The 19,959-nt window shown below is 41.5% G+C and overlaps 1 protein-coding gene across 1 annotated transcript in view; it reads right to left on the reverse strand.

The window, feature by feature from the left end:
* LOC102810508 (MLN64 N-terminal domain homolog) overlaps window positions 1-19,959 on the reverse strand; it is a 37,078-nt gene that overhangs the window by 13,085 nt on the left and 4,034 nt on the right. Inside the window, exons 2-6 of the mRNA XM_006832121.1 lie at window positions 12,753-12,830; window positions 10,693-10,770; window positions 5,678-5,731; window positions 5,446-5,563; window positions 3,153-3,248 (exon numbers count right to left, since the gene is read on the reverse strand). Coding sequence (XP_006832184.1) covers window positions 3,153-3,248; window positions 5,446-5,563; window positions 5,678-5,731; window positions 10,693-10,770; window positions 12,753-12,830 — 424 coding nt within the window. The remainder of the gene's footprint in view (window positions 1-3,152; window positions 3,249-5,445; window positions 5,564-5,677; window positions 5,732-10,692; window positions 10,771-12,752; window positions 12,831-19,959) is intronic.

Here is a 19,959-nt window from a genome sequence, read left to right on the forward strand (position 1 = left end):
GCAACTGAGAGGGAAGGAGTCTTCACATCAAGGATCAAGCTTATCCCCTCAGTACACAGGGTTGATAGGGACGGGCCACTTAGACATTGGCTACCTAAAATGGGGGGTACTATGAAGGCACGAAGTGGCTGGCTTACAAGTTTTCAAGAGTAAGTTTAGTTTCACAGCCATTGGGGGAAGGTAGAATCCGCACTAAATAGTTTTTATCTTGTCTAGATGGGTTTGGTGAAAGGAGATGGGGATAGGATTCTTTTGATTCAATAGGAGTAACTGTTATCATGACTAATAGCGATTGTCACAACTATAAAGGTAGATGTGTAACAAAAAAGGGGGAGTAGTTAATCTTACATTCCAGGATCAGAGAACCCTAGGACCATCAAGGGAGAAGAGCATGACAGGAACAAGGGATCCTAACCAGCGAAGCGGCTACCCCAGAGATGGAGGCAGAGGTGATGGCATAGAGAAAAAGAACAGCTGAGGAGTCTAGACTCATGGAAAGAGAAAGGCTGTGTGCTGATGAGCAAAAGGCTGACTTGCAAAATGTGTCCTTTGGTTGTTTAAACGATTATCCTGTTTGAATTAATCTAATTATTGGTGAATAAATAATTGAAAAAGGCCAACAAATACAGCATGACTTAAGCAAGAAGAAAATTTCAACCTCTGACCAGGGTGGATGCTGGTATTATAATTTACACAATCAGCTTCCAATTCCACTTCCCTTGGCTCTACAAGTAAATCTAGAACAAGAAAAGGCATACAAAAAATTTCATTTTCAGTTGACTTTGAATAGACAGGAATTAAGATTCCACAGAGTTTTAGCAATATACACTAATAAATGCTCAAAGGCATCAGGAAACTTGCTCTTCGGGAAGTAACAGCAGAAAAAGTGTTAAGAGAATGTATGCAGGCCAACTTTCCTGGCAAGACTTATAAGGATACGAAAGCCCCCTGCAGTCCATACAGTCAGAATAACATTGACACTGTTCCAGGTGTTGTTTTCAGTGTTTTAATACTGTATGGTTATTTCCCCGTTTTTCCGAGGAGTACAAAAACCAAGAGATCCTGTATTTCAATGCATACATTAATACACCAAAAAAGTATTTCTTTTATTAGTCTGCATTGCATCCAAACATTATATTTTATTTTGATCATTCAGTTTCATAAAATTCTACTTGCTATGTAAAGCCTAGTTCATAAATACTAATTCTCCAACCCTGACAAAAATGGCATTTTATAGAGCTCTTAGATACTCTATCCCAGAAAACATATGAAGCATGTAGTTGTTGCTAAGTGCCATCGGATCGGTCCCGACCCACAGTGACCCTGTAGAGGGTTTCTGAAGGGTGGCTGGTGAGTCTGAATCACCAACCTGCGGTTCAAACCAACCTCGTGGTCCAGCACATTAACCCGCAGTGGCATACCAGGACTCCAGGCTTCCTTGTAGGCATATAGATGTTATCCCATCACAGACAGTATTATACTTAAGAGAGATCTTGAAATGTTCTTTTTGATGAATGTGATGACAGTCCTCTTCAAGTTTTCATTCATGGTACAGTAAACTATGTGATTATCAGCATCAAAATGGCCCAAACTATTTCAGCTCTTTGATGCCTGGGATATTGATATTTATGCGTTGCATTTCATTTTTTACAACTTCCAGTTTTCCTAGGTTCATATCACACATTCCATGTTCTGATTATCAGTGGATGTTTACAGCTGTTTCTCCTCATTTTGAATTGTGCCCCTTCAGCAAATGAAGATTCCAAAAGCTTTACTCCATTCGCGTCTTAAGGTCAACTCTACTTTGAGGCGGCAGCTCTTCCCCAGGTGTATTTTGAGTGCCCCCCAACTCAATGGGCTCATTTTCCAAAACTTTTTCTAAGAATATTCTGGTGCTGCCAGTGTTCCACTGCTATTCATAAGGTTTTCGGGGACTAAACATTAGAAAGTAACCTGTCTCTCCTTCTTAGTCTAGAAGCTCAGCTGAAGTCTGTCCACCATGGTGACTCTGCTGGTATTTCAAATACTGGTGACATAGCTCCATCATCACAGTAACATGCAAGCCACCATAGGTCAACAAGCTGAAGGTGAGTGGTAATGGCCTTAGAATAGTAGCTGGCAGTTTTAAAAAGTGCCAGCAACTGCTTGGCTAACCGAGCCCTCTGATGACTGGCTGGGGAAAGGCAAGAGTGTGTAGGCAGGCTGGTGCAGGAGCAGGCCCTCAAACACGAAATTCTGGCCTCAAGTGGGAGATGCCGTGAAGTGGGTGGAACAATTCAAACAAGATAAAAGAAGATGAAGGAGGCCAGGCAGGCAGGCCTTGGGGTGTGATGGGTGTGCGCCATCAGATCTAGAGGGAGGCTCTGGATTCTAAGCAGGCAAGTAGATGGAGAGTCCTGGAACCGGATCAGTGTGAGGGATGAGAGGTGAGAAGAACATCGAGACTCTTCCTCTCGTCTCCTGTCTTAAAAGATGCAGACCACACCACAACTTCCATTCCCTTCAGCACACTCGTTTACATCTCTGGGTCTCACATCAAGGCCACAGGTTAACTATTTTCATGAGCCTTCGTGGTGCCAGAGGATAAACACTGAACTGTTAACTGCAAGGTCAGCAGTTCAAACTCACTAGCAGTTCAAACTCACTAGCCACTCTGCAGGAAAGAGATGAGGCTGTATGCTTCCATAGAGATTTACAATCTCAGAAATCCTATAAAGAGTCGCTATGAGTCAGAACTGACTTAGTGGCAGTGGGCTTAGGTTTTACAGGTTTTAGTGCCTGGTATAATAAGTGTTTAAGGAGCTCTGGTAGCATAGTGGTTACGAATCGGGCTGCAAACCACAAGGTCAACAGTTCGAAACTACCAGCTGTTCTGCGGGAGAAAGATGAGGCTTTCTGCTCCCGTAAAGATTTACAGCCTCAGAAACCCTGTTCAGGGTCGCTATGGGTCGGAACCGACTCGACGGCACTTAACAACAGCAACAACATAGTAAGTGTTTGCCAAGTGTATTGAGACGGCACTTACTTAACAGCAACAAGTATTTTACGAGAGAGAGTCCAAGATGTAGACTAAGAGACAAAGAGAAGCAGTGAACACACAGGCCAAGTATGTGAATCATGAACAAAGATACAAAGATAATCAAGGTTGTTACCTGCTTCAGATTCAGGAGGGGAATAAAACTGGCCATCAGAAAGACCACCAGGGATAAGCGCCGCCCTCTCTGAAGCATCTTGAACTATTAGGAGTCCTAGAAACAAGAAATTCAGATGCTGGCAATGATGCAAGATTAAACACATTAAATTTGTAAGACAAAGCAGTGTTATACTTACACTTAAAATCTCTTAGTACAAAGAGGTAGTTGAAAATCTTTCAGCCATTTTACCAAAAGAAAGTTTAGGGATTTTTTACATTTAACAAACTATCAGTCCATATTGTAAAGCAAGATGCTGACTAGATTCAACAATTGCTTTGTGTTACCCATGAGATTCCATGACTCAGTATGTATAGCATCATTTCCTTGGGTGTATCTACCTCCCTACAAAAATCAGCAATCAGAAAACCCCAACCCAGACAAAATGAAATGAAAAAACCCAGGCAGTTTGCCCAGTCTACTGTCTGAATTTGGTTACAGAAATGTTGAACAGAGAGTATAATCAAGGATTGTTTCTGTTAAGTGTTGTTGAGTTGTGTTTGACTCATAGCAACCCTGGATGCAGTTTCCCAGGAGCAGCTGATGAGACTGAAGCACAGATCTTGTGGTTCTAGCTGACCTTGCGGTCTAGTGCTTATCCCACAGCGCCACAACAGGACTCTGTTTAAGAGGGAGCGTCATAAAGTTGGTACAAAAATGGAATAAAAGATAACAAAAATGTTGAAACCTGTCATACACAGAAAGTATTTCTGAAGAAGAAACATTTACACACTATAATGTTCTCCATACTGAATGAGAACGGCCATCACAACTGAGTTCTTAGGGCAGAAGGCTAGGATAACATAGAGCTGGAGGAAGCAGCAGGCCAAACTGCACTTGGCAAGACCTGGTAGCATAGTGGATTACAAGCTCGGCTGCTAACTGCAAGGTCACGAGTTCCAATCTACCAGTCGCTCCATGGGAGATCGATGAGACTTTCTGCTCCCATAAAGATTTTACTGGTTACTTTGAAGTTGGTTTAACTGAATAAACCACCATGCTGCATTCACACTAGTATTTAATATGTTTTTGAAAATGGACAATTTAATGTTTATATAAAATAAAACAGTGACTTCCATTAACTTTAACTTGTCCATTTTCTACAATCTGCTTTTATAAAGGAACAGAGGCCACAGACTGGAAGACACATCTTGGTCTGCTTTGTTTACAAACCTGCTGTTGAATTAGAACTTTTTTTTTAATTGATCACTTCTCTGTTTATAAAGTTTACCCAAATAAAACATCTTGCAAGGATATTTCCCTTCCTCTGTTTCTTGAGGTTACCATAATTACTCTTAATGTTCTACAAGGTACCAGATTTTTTTTTAATTGAGCAGAGAAAAAAGATCCACAATGATTGACAGATGTACAAACATGGCAGGTTTGAAGGTGTCTCTGCTTTTGGTCCTTTTGATCACACATCCTTCCTTGAGGTGTCTTTGATTCAATGTTTGTTCATATGATCGCTACAGGGCGAGGGCAGGTAGGTGGGTGGGGGGACACTAATGAATCCCAGGCTAATAATTAGCCTTGAAGTTCAACAATTTTGTTTTCTTAGTTAATATTCAGGGATGCCCAAAGTCACGCAGTGAGATCAGCGTGACTTTGGCAGGCTCGCTATTCCATGATGCTGTTGCACAGCGACACAGAGAGAACACTGGCAGCGTAATGGGGTCAGCATTTCTCCTTGAGCTTGCTACCTTCCTCCTGACTCCGTCTTCAGCATTGACTTGCAGCGGTCTCAGCTGTAGGGTTGGTACTCAACACTGTTTCAATTATGGCCCATTCTAAACACCTTCCGCCCCTCCCCTGCTGTCTGCTTAACCATGTGAGACTTTCGGTTGGTGAGAATTGCTGCTGCTGCTTCAGCTCGCTCAACATTGATTTCAGTTTCTCTGCCCCTAAACAATGTAGTTCTGTTTATAGGCATGGACTGTTTAGTGCCCCATCGTTAATAAGAAGAACAGGTTAACTGGTCTGAGGAGAAAGAAGTGTTGGCGATTTTTGTTGCTGTTACTGAATGTCTTTTTACTCAGTGTTCACCATGCATTCCTGGTCCAACAGTTGGTGGAAGGAGCCCTGTTCCTTTCCTGTCAGTTCACACAGCCCTTCTCCTGGATTTGACTGTAGCCCCTGAAGACTGGAGCTATGTGACTGGTCTACCTCCGCCAAGCTGCAGCTCCACTCAAATAAAAGCAAAATTGCTGCTTGGCACCCAGTCAGTCTCAGGAAGCTAATTTTAAGAGAAACTTACTGTTTTCTTCTTCTGCTTCTTGAGGTAACACTTTGAAATCCAGGAACCAGGTCTCAATCCAGGCAAGGATGAATGAAATGATGGGCAGCACGTAGCCAAAAGCTCCTTGTGAGAAAAGCTGGAGAAACAGATGCACCCGGGAGAAGGAACCGTAATTATCATGTGCTCACACAACAAAACGAGGTTTTGTCATTACAGAGACTAACGGTACAGAGAAAGCGCTGGGCCATACCTTTGAAAGGATTACTTTCGCTAATAAAAAGGCACTGGTCACTGCAGTTGTCAGCTGAAAGACATATAAGAAAACATTTCATGAAGACACTTGTTATCCATCTGAACTAGGAATGGAGGACAACTGAAAAAGCTTTACTTGGCCCCAGAGGCTGGCTCCTCCCACACCCTCTACCTCCACACAGACAGAGGCAAAGTGGGCTTTCAGGTGGTACTCAGTCTCTCACTGGTAGTTTGGGGTTTTCCTTTACCTACTTTTTAGTGAGCTGCTGTCCATCAGAAGGCACAGCACCCAAGCCTACCCCCACCACTTAAAGGAAGGGTCAGTGAAATTCCTAGGGGTTGTGAGCCCCAGAGAGAATCCCAGAGTGTCTGGGTCATGTTACTCCAGCCGACATCTAATAATTTTAGCCAGGGAAAACCTGACCAAAGTGAATGCCAACAGTCGACTTGACTGCCACAGTGGAGGCTGGGGAGCATCAGGTATCAAGTTCAGTGAGTGTCAGAATGAACTGGATCTCCCCAAAAGAATGCATGGGGCACAATTCTCAGTGATTTGACAGTGACGTAACAATGACGGATGGCGGTTATGTGATGGTTTCCATGATGTGATCTGACAAGATAAACCAGTGAGGATTCAGGGTGGGCTGTAATAGCTGTAAGGAGCTCTGGTAGCGTAGTGGTTATGAATCGGGCTGCAAACCACAAGGTCAGCAGTTCGAAACTACCAGCCGCTCCGTGGGAGAAAGATGAGGCGGTCTGCTCCCGTAAGGATTTACAGCCTCGGAAACCCTGCACAGGGTCGCTATGAGTCGGAACCGACTCCACGGCACATAACAACAACAATATGTCAGACTGCAAAGCCATTTGAACTGCAAGGTCAGTGGTTCAAGCTCACCAGCTTCTCCTTGACAACCCTATACAGGGTGGCTCTGGGTTGGAACTGACTCGACGACACTTAACAACAACAACAACAACAACAATAATAGTACCCTTACAATAACCAAGCAGACTCTAGACTCATGGAGGGGGAGGGGCTGTGTGCTGGTGTTGGGGTGGGGGGGTGGGGGAGGCAGGCTTGCAGGGTATGACCTTTGGTTGTTTGAATTGTTATATATTCCTGAGGGTTTTGGTATATATAAAAAAATAAAAATTAAAAAAAAAAAACAGAGGGAATAGAAGCAAATACTGCTGAATAATGAGGCATGGAGGGGATTGTAATCATGCAATGAAACAATGAGTGTAAAATTGATATTCTCCCATGTAAACTATCACTTAATGAACAATAAAAACTTAAAAATAATAATAATAATACCCTTTGAGTCCTGGTGTGCTGCTGTGCATTAATATACTGGACTGCAAAGTCAATTTGAACCACAAGGTCAGCGGTTCAAGCTCCCCAGCTGCTCCTTGGAAACCCTATACAGGGTCACTATGGATCGGCACTAACTCAATGGTACTTAACAATAACAACATAAGACCCATATTGTAATACTCTTGGAGTCCTGGTGCAGCACTGTGGGTTAATAGGCTGGACTGCAAAGTCAGTTTGAACCACAAGGTATGAGGTTCAAGGCCACCAGTCGCTACTTGGTGTAGAGAGCTACAGGGGCACTATGAGTTGGAACCGACTTGATGGCACTTAACAACAACAACAAAAATAACCTTAATCCCATAACCCTGAGGTGATATGAGGGAGTTTCCTAGGGGTGTGGCCTGCAACTCTTCTATCTTACAAAGATAAAAGGAGAGAGAAATGAGCAGAGAAAGGGGGACCTACTGCCACCAAGAAAGAGCCATGAGTAGAGTGTGTTCTTTTGATCTGAGATCCCTGTCCTGAGAAGCTCCTGAATCCAGGGGAAAATTAATGTCAAGACCCAGGGAGCTCTCCTACAGATGCTGAAAGGAGACAAGGACCTTTCCTGAGAGCTGACAGAAAGAGAAAGCCTTCCTGTATCTAAAGCCTGCACTGTGACTTTGGCTTTCCAGCCTCCAAAACTGTGGGAGAATGAATTTTTGTTAAAGCCATCGATTACGGCAGCTGTTATAGCAGAACCAGAGAACCAAGACACTATTACTGCTGCTTGCTGTGAAGCGCTGTCGAGTCACTTCCACCTCACAGGGACCCTGTATAGGGTTCCGAAGAGAGACTGGTGGGTTTTAACTGCAGACCTTGTGGTTAGCAGTCCAATGCCTATCCTACACTGAGACTCCATAAGACAGTACTAAGTTCAAAATTAGTACTGGTTAACAAACCACCACTAAAACACACGCACACACCAGCCAGAGTGGTTTGCTTGGTAGATACATTGGCTTTTCGCATGCGGATTCTAATAACTTTATAGGCTGATGCTAACTGAAGTCTCCTTTTGGCTGTCTCACCTCTCTCTGCAAGTGATTTTAAAAACAAGTATCAGACACAATAAAATGAATTTCCAAAATCTGAACTGTCTCTTTTATAACAGAACTTCTTAAAACGCATACAGAGTCTCTCTATGACACCAAGTTTCTCGTTATTTCACGGGACAGACTGTCCTACAGATACTCTGGGATAGAATTTTCCAAATGGGGGATGTATAAAATTTGGAGGACACAATCATTGTGATACGGACAAAACAGTATTCAGAAAAAGGAAGTCTGGCCAAGACTGTCAACCTACAGCAGTGGATGGTCTGATCTTATCCTATGATTCCAGGACAGATCAAAGGAGATGCCCAGCCTAAGCCCAGCCCACATGCAGACTGGAGGCTGCACACTCTAACCTCTGGACAGTAGGTTGTTGTTGTTAAGTGCTGTCGAGTCAGTTCTGACTCATAGCAACCCTGTATATGGTTCCAAGAAGTGGCTGCTGAGTTTGAACCACCAACCTTATAAGAGTAAGTCGATTATCCTACAGTGTAATACTAGGGCAGTAGGTTGTTGTTGTTGTTAAGTTGTTGAGTCAGTTCTGACCCACAGCAGCCCTGTATAGACTTTCTGAGGAACAACTGGTGAGCTTGAACCGGTAACCTTGCAGTTCAAATCGAGTTTGCAGTCCAGAGCATTAACCCACAGTGATATACCAAAACAGTAGGTTATTCCTGAGTAATTCTCTCTAGACTGATGAGATCAACATTTCCCCCTATATACCAGCCTTATTGTTGTTGTTGTTGTTAAGTGCTATAGAGTCGATTCCAACCCATAGAAACCCTGTATAGGGTTTCCAAGGAGCAGCTGGTGGGCTTGAACCACCGACCTTGCAGTTCAAACGGCTTTGCAGTCTGGCGCATTAACCCACAGCGCCACACCAGGGCTCCACCTGCCTTGTTAGAGCTCTCAAAAGGTGAATGTTCTTGGGACAGTGTGCAAGAATTAAAAGCAACTGAGGCAAATACTGTCAGATACACAGTACTACAAGAATGGTGACTTAGGGGTAGATACATGGATTAATATGCAGGCTGAACAAGTATTGAGGGAGAGTGAGAATATACCACAAATACATATATATATGGATTTGACAGAGGATATTTCTACATGAGTATTTGTGTTGTAGGATAATTCACTGGACTGTAAGGTTGGTTTGAACTGCAAGGTCGCCAGTTCAAACTCACCAGCTACTCCTCAGAAACCCTATACCAGGTCGCTGTGGGTTGCATTCGACTCAAAGGCACTTAATAATATCATAACAAACATATACCTGAATATGGTGGAGCATACAGGGGCAAAGTTTATGAAAACTTCTTAAACATAAGCAATAATCTTGAAGGAATGAGTTGCTGGTCCTGGGGACTCAGGAACATAAGTCTTCAGAGACCCTACGGTCAACCGGCATAATGTAGTTCATAAAGATAATGTTCTACATACTACTTTGTTGATTAGCAAGTGGGATCTTAAAAGCTCGTGAGCAGCCATCAAAGGTGCTATTTATTATTGGTCTCTCCCTGCCTCGAGAAAAGAAGAAAGATGAACATCGAAGACATGGGGAAACAATCTAATGGACTAGTGGACCTGAGACCAAAAGAACTAGATGGTGCCTGGCTACCAATACCAACTGCTCTGATAGGAAGCACATTAAAAGTTTCTGGATAGAATGGGGAAAAAAATGTAGAACGAAACTCAAAAATATAAAAAAGATTTGAGCTTACTAGTTTAATGGAGACTAGCAGAACTCTGTGACTAATGTGCCTTGGTCACCTCTCACATCTGGAACACACCCCTGTGGCTCAGTTTTCACACAAACAGTTTATAGGGGGGAAAACAACATTAGGGAAGTACACACATCATAGAATGGTCAACCGTTTGAGATCAAGAAAGCAATATGGACAAAATTCTAAGGACAAGGTTCAGAAGGGTTGGGAGGAATGGAACCAAGAAACACAGGAGGATGTGGACTAAATAGCACTGTTACATTGAGGGATTGGAATTCATGAGATGACATGGAGTGTGTAAGGTTTGCTGAATGTAAAACTGATGATCTGCTCTGTAAACCTTCACCCAATTCACAATAAAAAGTTAAAAAAAAAAAAAGTGAGGTTCAGACATCTGTGGAAATGGCAAAAATAATTCAGGTAGAATAGCTTAATACTCTTTTCAATCAATTTATCAATATTTATTGAGATTTCCCTTTAAGACTGTACATAGAGAGTGGGTTGGGTAGTAATACATTATCAAAATAAGGAGAGTCCGAGTCAGCAGCTATCACTAAGTAGCTGTTATCAAACAAGAAAATTTCCAAATGTATCTGCACCAGTAATACTGACTCTCATTTCTTATTTGCACCATGGAGTAACTGGTTGTTGGCCAATAATTACTCTTGGGCCTCTGGATTCATTATTGGGATCGGTGTCCATAGAGGTGAATGTAGTTCTTCATTAACACTGAAAAGCAGCCCTGGCGTATTAAACCTACTGAAGCGGGGAAGAAGAAAGCCAGGGAAAGCTAGGAGAACTCAACCCTGACTACACACAGCTGTGTGAGCAGGTAGAGGCCACCTCCACTGAAAGGGACCAACCAACCACTCACTCCGGACATACTCACCGCGATCGCCCACCAATGGCGCAGTCTGCATACAGCATATGCAAGTATCAACACTTTAAATCGAAAAACTGCCAAAAGCTATTCATAAAAAAGAGACATATATTAAAATAATTTAGCTTTATGCAAAACTCGCCATATTCTTTATTTTTCTGATTTAGCTGAGAACCATCACCAATTGACACCAACTCTGCAGATTAGCATTGGGGAACCTGGCTCTAAAACTTAAATGAAACTTTCAAATTAATTTCCCAGTATCAAAGAAGAACATATCATAAAATGTTTCTATTCTATTTGAACCCATATATGAGTATATATCTAATATCATTTTAAGATAGGAAAAAAAATCTTCTGAAAGTTGACTTTTCCATTCTAGGCACAAACACTCCCTTTTAGAAAGCCCTAGGTTCTCAGTGTGGTGCTGTAGGATAATGCATTGGACCCCAAGGTCAGCTTGAGCCGTAAGGTAGTGGTTCAAACTCATCAGCTGCTCTTCAGAAACCGTATGGTAGGTGGGGTGGTGGGAGTCAGTTCCACCTCACAGAGAGCCTCTATAGGGTTTTTGAGGCTGTAAATCTTTATGGGAGCAGACAGCCTCATATTTCACCCACAGAACCGCTGGTAATTTTGAACTGTGAGTCAGAACTGACAGAATGGCACTTAACAACAACAATAATAAGGTTCTCAGTAGCGCTCACATCAAAATTCTGTTACTGAGATCATGGTGGGAGGTATGCTTATCCCAGTAGCTGACATCTCACTGAAGCCCTTTTCAAGTATTATTAGCCTATGGAATCCCCCACCCAATAAGCCCATAAGTCAACTATTATTACTAGTCCCATTATAAAGAAGGGGAAACCAAGGCAGCGCGGTTAAGAAAATTACTCGAAGTCACACAGCTCCTTACTGATGACACTGGGATTAGAATCCAGACAGTGTGACTCCAAAGAGCTCTTAAACATTATGTCATAGCTGTCTAACTAACTCTCATTCACTAAGAGAACTAACAGAGAACAATTTTCGTTGAAAAATATGCCAACCTAGTAGGGAGAAGTCAGGTGACTCTCGAGCAAAGAGTCAGGTTAGGAATGTGTGCAAAGACCATACCAACCAAACCTGCTGAAAGTCAGAGGCTGATCACTTCTTCATTGTCATGAACTACTGAAGATCTTTTTAGGTAAGTAAAGTCTGCAGGTTAAAAGGTTATAATCTAACTGACTTACAATGCAAACCATACAGTTATATCAAACTCAAAGTTATATGTGTCCTAGAAATATAATACATGTACTTGTTTAAATACAATGAATGCCTTGTCTAGACATAGACTGGATTGCATCTATTTAATTCTATAATATTGATCAAGGTTATCAATACGTAACTTTACTCAAAAACGCAGGGTAAAATAAACTATTATTACTTGGAATAAAAAAGAATTATTATTAAAAGCACACCCTGATAGAAATCTGTGTTAAAGCAGAAAAGCAGCATTTTCATTGTACAATTACATAAATCAGTGAATTTTTCACTCAGTCATGTATAATATTTCAACCATTTGAAAGAATAAAGACTTCCCTCTCCAAGGAAATGGGAATGGTTCCTTCTGCTGCCCTCCATTTCTGTTAAGTGCCATCAGATCGGTTCAGCACCACACCAGGACTCCATTGTTGTTGCTGTTGTTAAATGCTGTCGAGTTGGTTCCAACTCACAGTGGCCCCATATAGGGTTTCCAAGGAGCGGCTGGTGGGTTTGAACTGCTGACCTTGCGGTTAACAATCCAGTGCTGATGCTATAGGAATCCAGTATTCCTGCTAATTCTTTTTTCTCAAGAAAAGCAGACAATCCCATAGTAAGAGTGAAAAAGGACTGACTGGGCCCATAACTAAGGGCGAAGGAAACATAGCATTCCACGAAGAAAATAATGACAAAGAATTTGAAATTTAATGGACTTTAAATTTAACGGAAATTACAAGGAAACTTTTAATTTCCATTGAAGTAAATTTAATGTAAATTTACTTTTTGTTGACACCATGTCTAAGAGAAAATATGAAACAGCAAATACTTACAAATATATCAAAATAAGAAGAGTAGTAGTCATACTGCACCACCTCCTTTTCTAATGTGTTCTCAATGCCGCCATTCACCTAAGAAAGAGTACAAAGTACAAACAAGGAGAGATTGCTGGGTGAAAGTAATACAAAAGTACACAGAAGATTTTGATATGTACTGGTCTGCTGATGTTCTGAGAATCCAGAAATGATCAAATAAGAGAAGAACCATCATAGTTGCAATAGAAAGTGTTGAACAGCATTTCCACTTCTGAATTCATTCATTCAACAAATGTTGTTGCTGTGAGGTGTCATTGAATAGGTTCCCACTCAAAGGGAGCCTACGCACAACAGAAACACTGCCTGGTCCTGTGCCACCCTGATGATTGTTATCTTTGAGCCCGTTGTTGTTGTCACAGTGTCAGTCCATCTCCTAGAGGGTCTTCCTCTTTTTCACTGACCCTCCACTTTACCAAACACAATGTCCTTGTCCAGGGACTGGTCCCTCCTGATACCATGTCTAAAGTAGGAGAGATGAAGTCTCGCCATCTACCTTTCTAAGAAGCATTCTGGTTGTATTTCTTCCAAGATGGATTTGTTTGTTCTTCTGACCATCCACAGAACTTTCAATATTCTTCTCCAACACCATAATTCAAGTGCATCAATTCATTTACGATCTTTCTTATTCACTGCCCAACTTTCACATGCATATGGGGCGACTGACTGAAGACACCATGGATTGGGTCAGGTGCATCTTAGTCCTCAAACTGACGTTACTCTTTAACACTTGAGGAAGCCTGAACCCAACTCACTGCCACCAAGTCAATTCCAATTCATTGTGACCCTACACAGGATTTCTAAAACTATACATCTTTATGGGAATTGTTATTGTTGTTAAGTGCTGTTGAGTCAATTCTGACCCATAGCGACCCTATATAGGGTTTCTGAGGAGCAGCTGGTGAGCTTGAACCGCCGACCTTGCAGTTCAAATGGATTTGTAGTCTGGCACATTAACCCACAGCGCCACACCAGGACTCCTTTACAGGAATAGACAGTCTCATTTTTCTCCCACAAAGTGGCTGGTGGTTTTGAACCACTGACCTCAAGATCAGTAACCCAACACCTTTGCAAATGAATTGAAAAACTGGAATAACTATTCAAAATCAATCAATTATCTAGGCTCATGTCTGTTATTCTACAACAAGGAAACGTAACCAATGTCTAAAATGTTAAACGTATGATTATTCAACTGGCTTCCTGCAAAAGAAGGTTCTACACCACACAGACACTTCTTCCTCCTGGCTGAGATGATAGGAAGCAAAGCTGCCAATACAGTTTTCAATACCTGGTGGTGGGCATAGCTGTGTGCCATGAAGTCGGTTCTGACTCATAGCGACCCTGCGTAGGGTTTCCGAGGCTGTAAATCTTTATGGGAACAGAAACAGCTTGTAGTTTTGAACTGCTGACCTTGGAGTTAGCAGCCTAACACATAATCACTATGCTACCAGAGCTCTGTTGTCAATAACTAGCCAAGAGAAAAAGAACCCTGGTCAGGCTTAAAAGACCCTGGTTTTGTATTGCCTTTAAATAGTAAGTCTAAAATATATATCTTTTGCCCTAAATTATACTGAATCCATATTTCAAAATCACTGTCTTTAGCTCAAGATGTCCCATATAAACTGATTATCGTCACAAAACCTTTTTCTTCTCAACTACATGGCTTTTCTAGGTTCCATCATTAGTATCCTTAGCATCACCTTTGGATAGTCCAGATGATTAAATGATAAAATGAGCCTATCCAAAGTTTTCTGAAAGTCTTCCCCCTATTTCCATACCTTCCCTCAAGAGTGTCGGAGTTCTTATTGCCAATCTGTACCTAATTTTATGTGACCTGCATGCCACCATCAAGGTGAGCTCCATCCTTTCAACCCATATGATGGATTATCCATTGATGTAGCATCTACTGTTGTTCTCAACACAGCAGACACATCAGCAAACAAAACATCTCAGCCCTCAGAGCTTATACTATACAAAGGGGAGAGAGAGAACAAATAAAGTAAGTGCTACACAGAGAAGAAAAGCAAGACAATGTGACTAAATAATAGATGCCTAGGTTGGAGTCCTGTGTGGCTCTGTGCGTTAATGCACTGGACTACAAAGTTCATTTGACTGCAAGGTTAGCGGTTCAAGCTCACCAGCTGCTCCTCGGAAACCCTACACAGGGTGGATAGAGGTTGGAACCAACTTGACGGCACTTAACAACAACTTGGGGTTATGAGTCAGGCTGCCAATCTCAAGGTCAGCAGTTTGATACTACCATCCATTCCACTGGAGAAAGATGAGGTTTTCTCCTCCCCGTAAAGACTTACAGCCTTGGAAACCCTATGAAGGGTTGCTATGAGCCAGAAACGATTCCACAGCACACTACCATCACCACCACCACGAATTTGGGTTGGGCGGTCATGAAGGTTCCTCTGTGGATAGTTAAACTGATGCATGCCGGAAAAGAGAGATCTATACAAAGACAATGGGCATTAATCATTTTATAGAGAGGGAACAATTAGTATAAAAGGCCCTAAGGCAGAAAATAACTTGTTCCTAAGATAAGCGGCACTGTGGGTTAATGTGCTGGACTGCAAAGTCACTTTGAACCGCAAGGTTGATGGTCAAGCTCACCAGCTGCTCCTTGGAAACCCTATACAGGGTGGCTATGGGTCAGAACTGACTCGATTGCACTTAACAAGAAGATCTGAAATTAAGCCATGTGGCTAATCTGAGGTGAGTCAGGAGCAGAGGGTGAAAGAGGATGTCTGAGAGGCTTCTGGAGGGCTTTGCAAAACAGGGTACAGCATTTATTCTAAGCTTCATTTGGACTTGATTCTCAGCTTTGACGTCAGTGGAGGGTTTTAAACTGGAAGTGATGCTATCTATGTTTTAAAATATTTGGCTACTCATCTGGCTATTCTGAGGAGATTGGATTGAATGGAGGGCAAGAGTGAAATTATTCAGGAACATGGAACAGAAGTTTGCTTGAGTGATCACGATGGCTTGGTCAAGGGAGGCAATAGCAGAAATAGAGAGAAGTAGCATAGTGGTTATAAGTTGGACTGTTAACCTCAAGGTCAGCAGTTCAAAACTACCAGTCATTCCTTGGGAGAAAGATGAGGCTTTCTGCTCCTGTCAAGATTTACAGTCTCGGAAAACCCTACACAGGATCGATCATAACTCAGAACCAATTCTACAGCACATAACCACCCCCACCACTTGTGGAATCCTGGTGTGGTGCTAAGGGTTAATGTACTGGGCTGCAAGGTCGGCTTGGACTATAGGGTTGGTTGTTCAAGCTCACAGCAACTCCTCGGAAACGCTGTGAGTCGTAATTTGACTCAATGGCACTTAACAACAACAACAGTCACATTAGAAATAGATTTTGGAGGATTTTTAACAGAAATTATTGTTGTTAGATTGTATATGGGTAAAAGATACAAAACAAATCAACCAAGGATAAGTTTTTATTTTTGGCCTGATTATCTGGCTTTTATGGAGATGAAGGAGAAAAGCAGGGAGTCACTGGTTTCTGGAAGATCACAAAACCATGTTTCCTATCTGCTCCAGAACCTAACAGCTCACTATTACAGTACATCCGAACACTTCCATGGAGTATGGCGCTGTGGGTTAGTGCACTGGACTGCAAGGTCAGTTTGAATCTCAAGGTAGGTGGCTCAAGCTCACCAGCCGCTCCTTGGAAACCCTCTACAGTGTCTCTATGAGTAGGAACCGACTCAACAGCACTTAACAATAACAACAAAAAACACTTCCATATAGCTTTTAAGAGTTTTAGTAGCATAGCATTATTCTAAGGAGCCCTGGTGGTGCAGTGGGTTAAGTGTTGGGCTGCTAACTACAAGGTCAGTATTTCAAACCCACCAGCAGCTCCATGGGAGAAAGAGGCTGCATGCTCCTGTAATAATGTACATTTACAGCCGAGGAATCCCCAAAGTTCGGTTCTACTTTTCCAATAGGAATGTTTCCAGTCCAAATCGCCTCAATGGTATTCTACCTAGGCAACCTCATTTTTTGGGCACCTTACTTAGCTAATATTTTTTTTTCTGCTTTCGTCCCTGTGCACTTCAACACACGTACACACACACAAGTGTGCACAAGCAGACTCCTACCTCAGTGCTTCTGCTCCTTTCCCCACTAAGTCCAACCCTGTATCTTTCTATCCTCTGTTCCAACCATCTTTCTAAACCCAATATACGTGTCCTCCACATACTCCCTTGGAAAGTTCCAACCCACCCTATATCTCCCTAATGAGTTTCTGCTTTCTTTGGTTAACCAAGTTTAACTATAAAACTATGAGTATTAATTGTGATTGAGGAGCACTAGAATCAGATCTGAACCTGTAACTTAAATAATAAAGAAAAGAGGAGCCAATATTTTCTCCTGTTTCTGGGTTAAACTTATTTTTATTAATACTAAATTACAACCTATAGTTGTGTAGTGATTTAAAACTGTCAAGGAGCTGCTGGATACATCTTTTTTTTTTTTTTTTAATTTTTTAATGTGACTTGGGTGAAGGTTTACAATTTTCATTTATCTTCTGAAGAACCCAAGAGGAAGATAAGTTATTAGTCCAGTTAGCTAATTGCAAAACCAAGACCCAAAGAGCTTACTTCATTTGCCAAAGGCCACAGAGCTGATAATGGCAATTCTAGGTCAAACTGAAGTGTGCTGACTTTCTAGCATGCCACAGTTCACAAAGGGGAGTCCTGGTGTGGCGCTGTGCATTAATGCACTGGACTGCAAAGTCAGTTTGAATCATAAGGTCAGCAGTCCAAGCTACCTGTCACTCCATGGAAACCCTATACAGGGTCACTATGGGTTGGAACCAGCTTGACAGCACTTAACAACAATAACAACAGTTTACAAAAATAGAAAAAGATAAAGCAGGCAGCCATGATGGACAAAGTGTGAAATGCTATAAAGAATACCAGCTTCCCTTCTACCATACCTTAATTCATGCTGTTATCAGTTTAAAGAGTCTGGGAGAAGAGAGTTTGGAGAGCAAATAAAATCATCACATAATAGAGGTCAAGGTGAATTCTACCTTCAATTTAGAAAATCAGTCAATTCAATGGTTGACCAAGAGAGACCAAAGACAGATTCAAAACCATCCCTTCAGCAGGCCTAGAAGAGATGAGCTGTCTTAGGGCATAAAATGAACACAGGAGGCATTAGGTTTCCTTGGGCGTGCCTAGTCCTTGCACTCCACAGGAGCCAGTTGACTGGGAGCAGGAAGAAAACGGAGAAATTATAAGTCATATACGAAGACAAAGTACTTTTACATGAACTGCGGGATCCCCATACTTTTCTAAAGACCTAGGTTTATGACATTTTCCTTCCTTTGTTAAAGACTAACATTACAAGACAATGTAAGTTATGGGCTATATCTGTCTGCCAGCTAAATGCCACATCCCATAATTTTTGTTTTCTTTAGTTTTGTTTGTGTGGAGCTTGCAACATCCAAATCAGAAGCCAGTGGTCTGGACTCATTAAACTAAGTATACACCTGTAAAACACGGTACATCTGGGTGATAAAGTGGTTTACAGACTCAGACAACAAAGGAAAATGAACCAGGGTCAAGGACTGGGGGAGAAAATAAAAAGAGCTAGAAACTGGGTGGTCTTTTGTTTTTGTTTTTATTTTTTTCTTTTCTTTTTAAAGCCATGGTGAACTACGAAAGATCACAGACTCCTGTTTGATCTTCTCATTTCACAACTGGTAGTCAGTAGACAAACCAGGGTAGAAATGAATCGCTAGACATGAGGATATTTCACTTATCACATGTTGCATATAGCTATGAACAGACTCCCTCTGGTGGAAAAGAATAAGGTATAGCACATTTTATTTTCATTTCCTTAAAGGAATTAGAAAAGGGAAACGAGAAGTATGACCACCAGAAACCAGAACTCCACTCAAAATTCCTCTCTTAAAAGCACACAGTGAAATTAGAGGCAAACCAGTAAATGCTTTTTGTCCTGTCATGAAAAAAAGAGTTTTTAAAATCCCTCCCTCACCCCGCTTGAAAACTGCTTTCCTGGTAAAAGATGCATTTTCTTCTTCATCCCATATTACATCAATATTAATCTTGAAGACATTTTACTACTTCAAAATATACATTACTTTTTTCCTTTGATATAAATACATGGAAGAAATAGAAGAAACCCTTCCGTATTATGGTGTCATTGGCTTCTTTTGTTTCAAACAAAAATAAGGCATTTCCATAGTGTACAATTAGCAGACCACTCATGTTGTATGTTATTGTGATTCTAGAATAAACCTTCTTTTCCAAAGCACAGAAATAAATATTGTGCTTGGTTATTTGCTCTTTAGGTATCTTCCTCTGGTGCATGAATGCTTTTACTTCCAGCACATGCTTGCTTCAGGGATTATGACTATGCACATGCCTGAAGTCTTAGCCAGAAAACCTTTTAACACATAAACTCAGTATTACAGGTTCTGGGCTGAAATCCCAGTTCTGTCACTAACTATGATAAGGAAATTAATGTCCACAAATCTTCTGTGAACCTGAATTTCCTTATCTGTAAACCAGAGGAACTGGCAGCTAAATCATCTCATGAGCTTTTCCAGGATAAAAATCCTGTCATTCTATAGGATCTCTAAGGCTCTTCCATGTTCTTTAAAAATCCTTCAACACAGTTTTGGTGAGGATAGGAGGGACACTGCATTTGAAATGGGTGGGACTTACGTGCTGGGAATTCAAGTAAAATAAACCCGCATTTTCATATATCATACATCCTTTTATTTTCTTTTTTTTCTACACGGGAAATAATGACCAGTTAAGTAGGCCCTACTATCTTCTCATCCACAATTCTTCATTATAAAATAAAACATCAAGTAAATATTGAAATATAGAAAAATTTTGATTTCATAATGTTGTTGTTAAGTGCTGTCGAGTCTGTTCTGACCCATAGAGACCCTATATAGGGTTTCCATGGAGCAGCTGGTGAGCTTGAACCACTGAACTTGCAGTTCAAACTGGCACATTCACCACACTAGGACTCCAATGTACGCATTACTGGGTCTAAATACAGAAACTCAGGAAATATCAACGTCTGCTTTCATAAAATGTTTTGTTCCTCTATTACAGTCCATGATGAAACAAAATGAAATTTGTGGTTGTTGTTGTTGTTAGGTACC

This window comes from Chrysochloris asiatica, unplaced genomic scaffold (assembly GCF_000296735.1).
Source record: "Chrysochloris asiatica unplaced genomic scaffold, ChrAsi1.0 scaffold00006, whole genome shotgun sequence".
Taxonomy (NCBI): Eukaryota; Metazoa; Chordata; class Mammalia; order Afrosoricida; family Chrysochloridae; genus Chrysochloris; species Chrysochloris asiatica.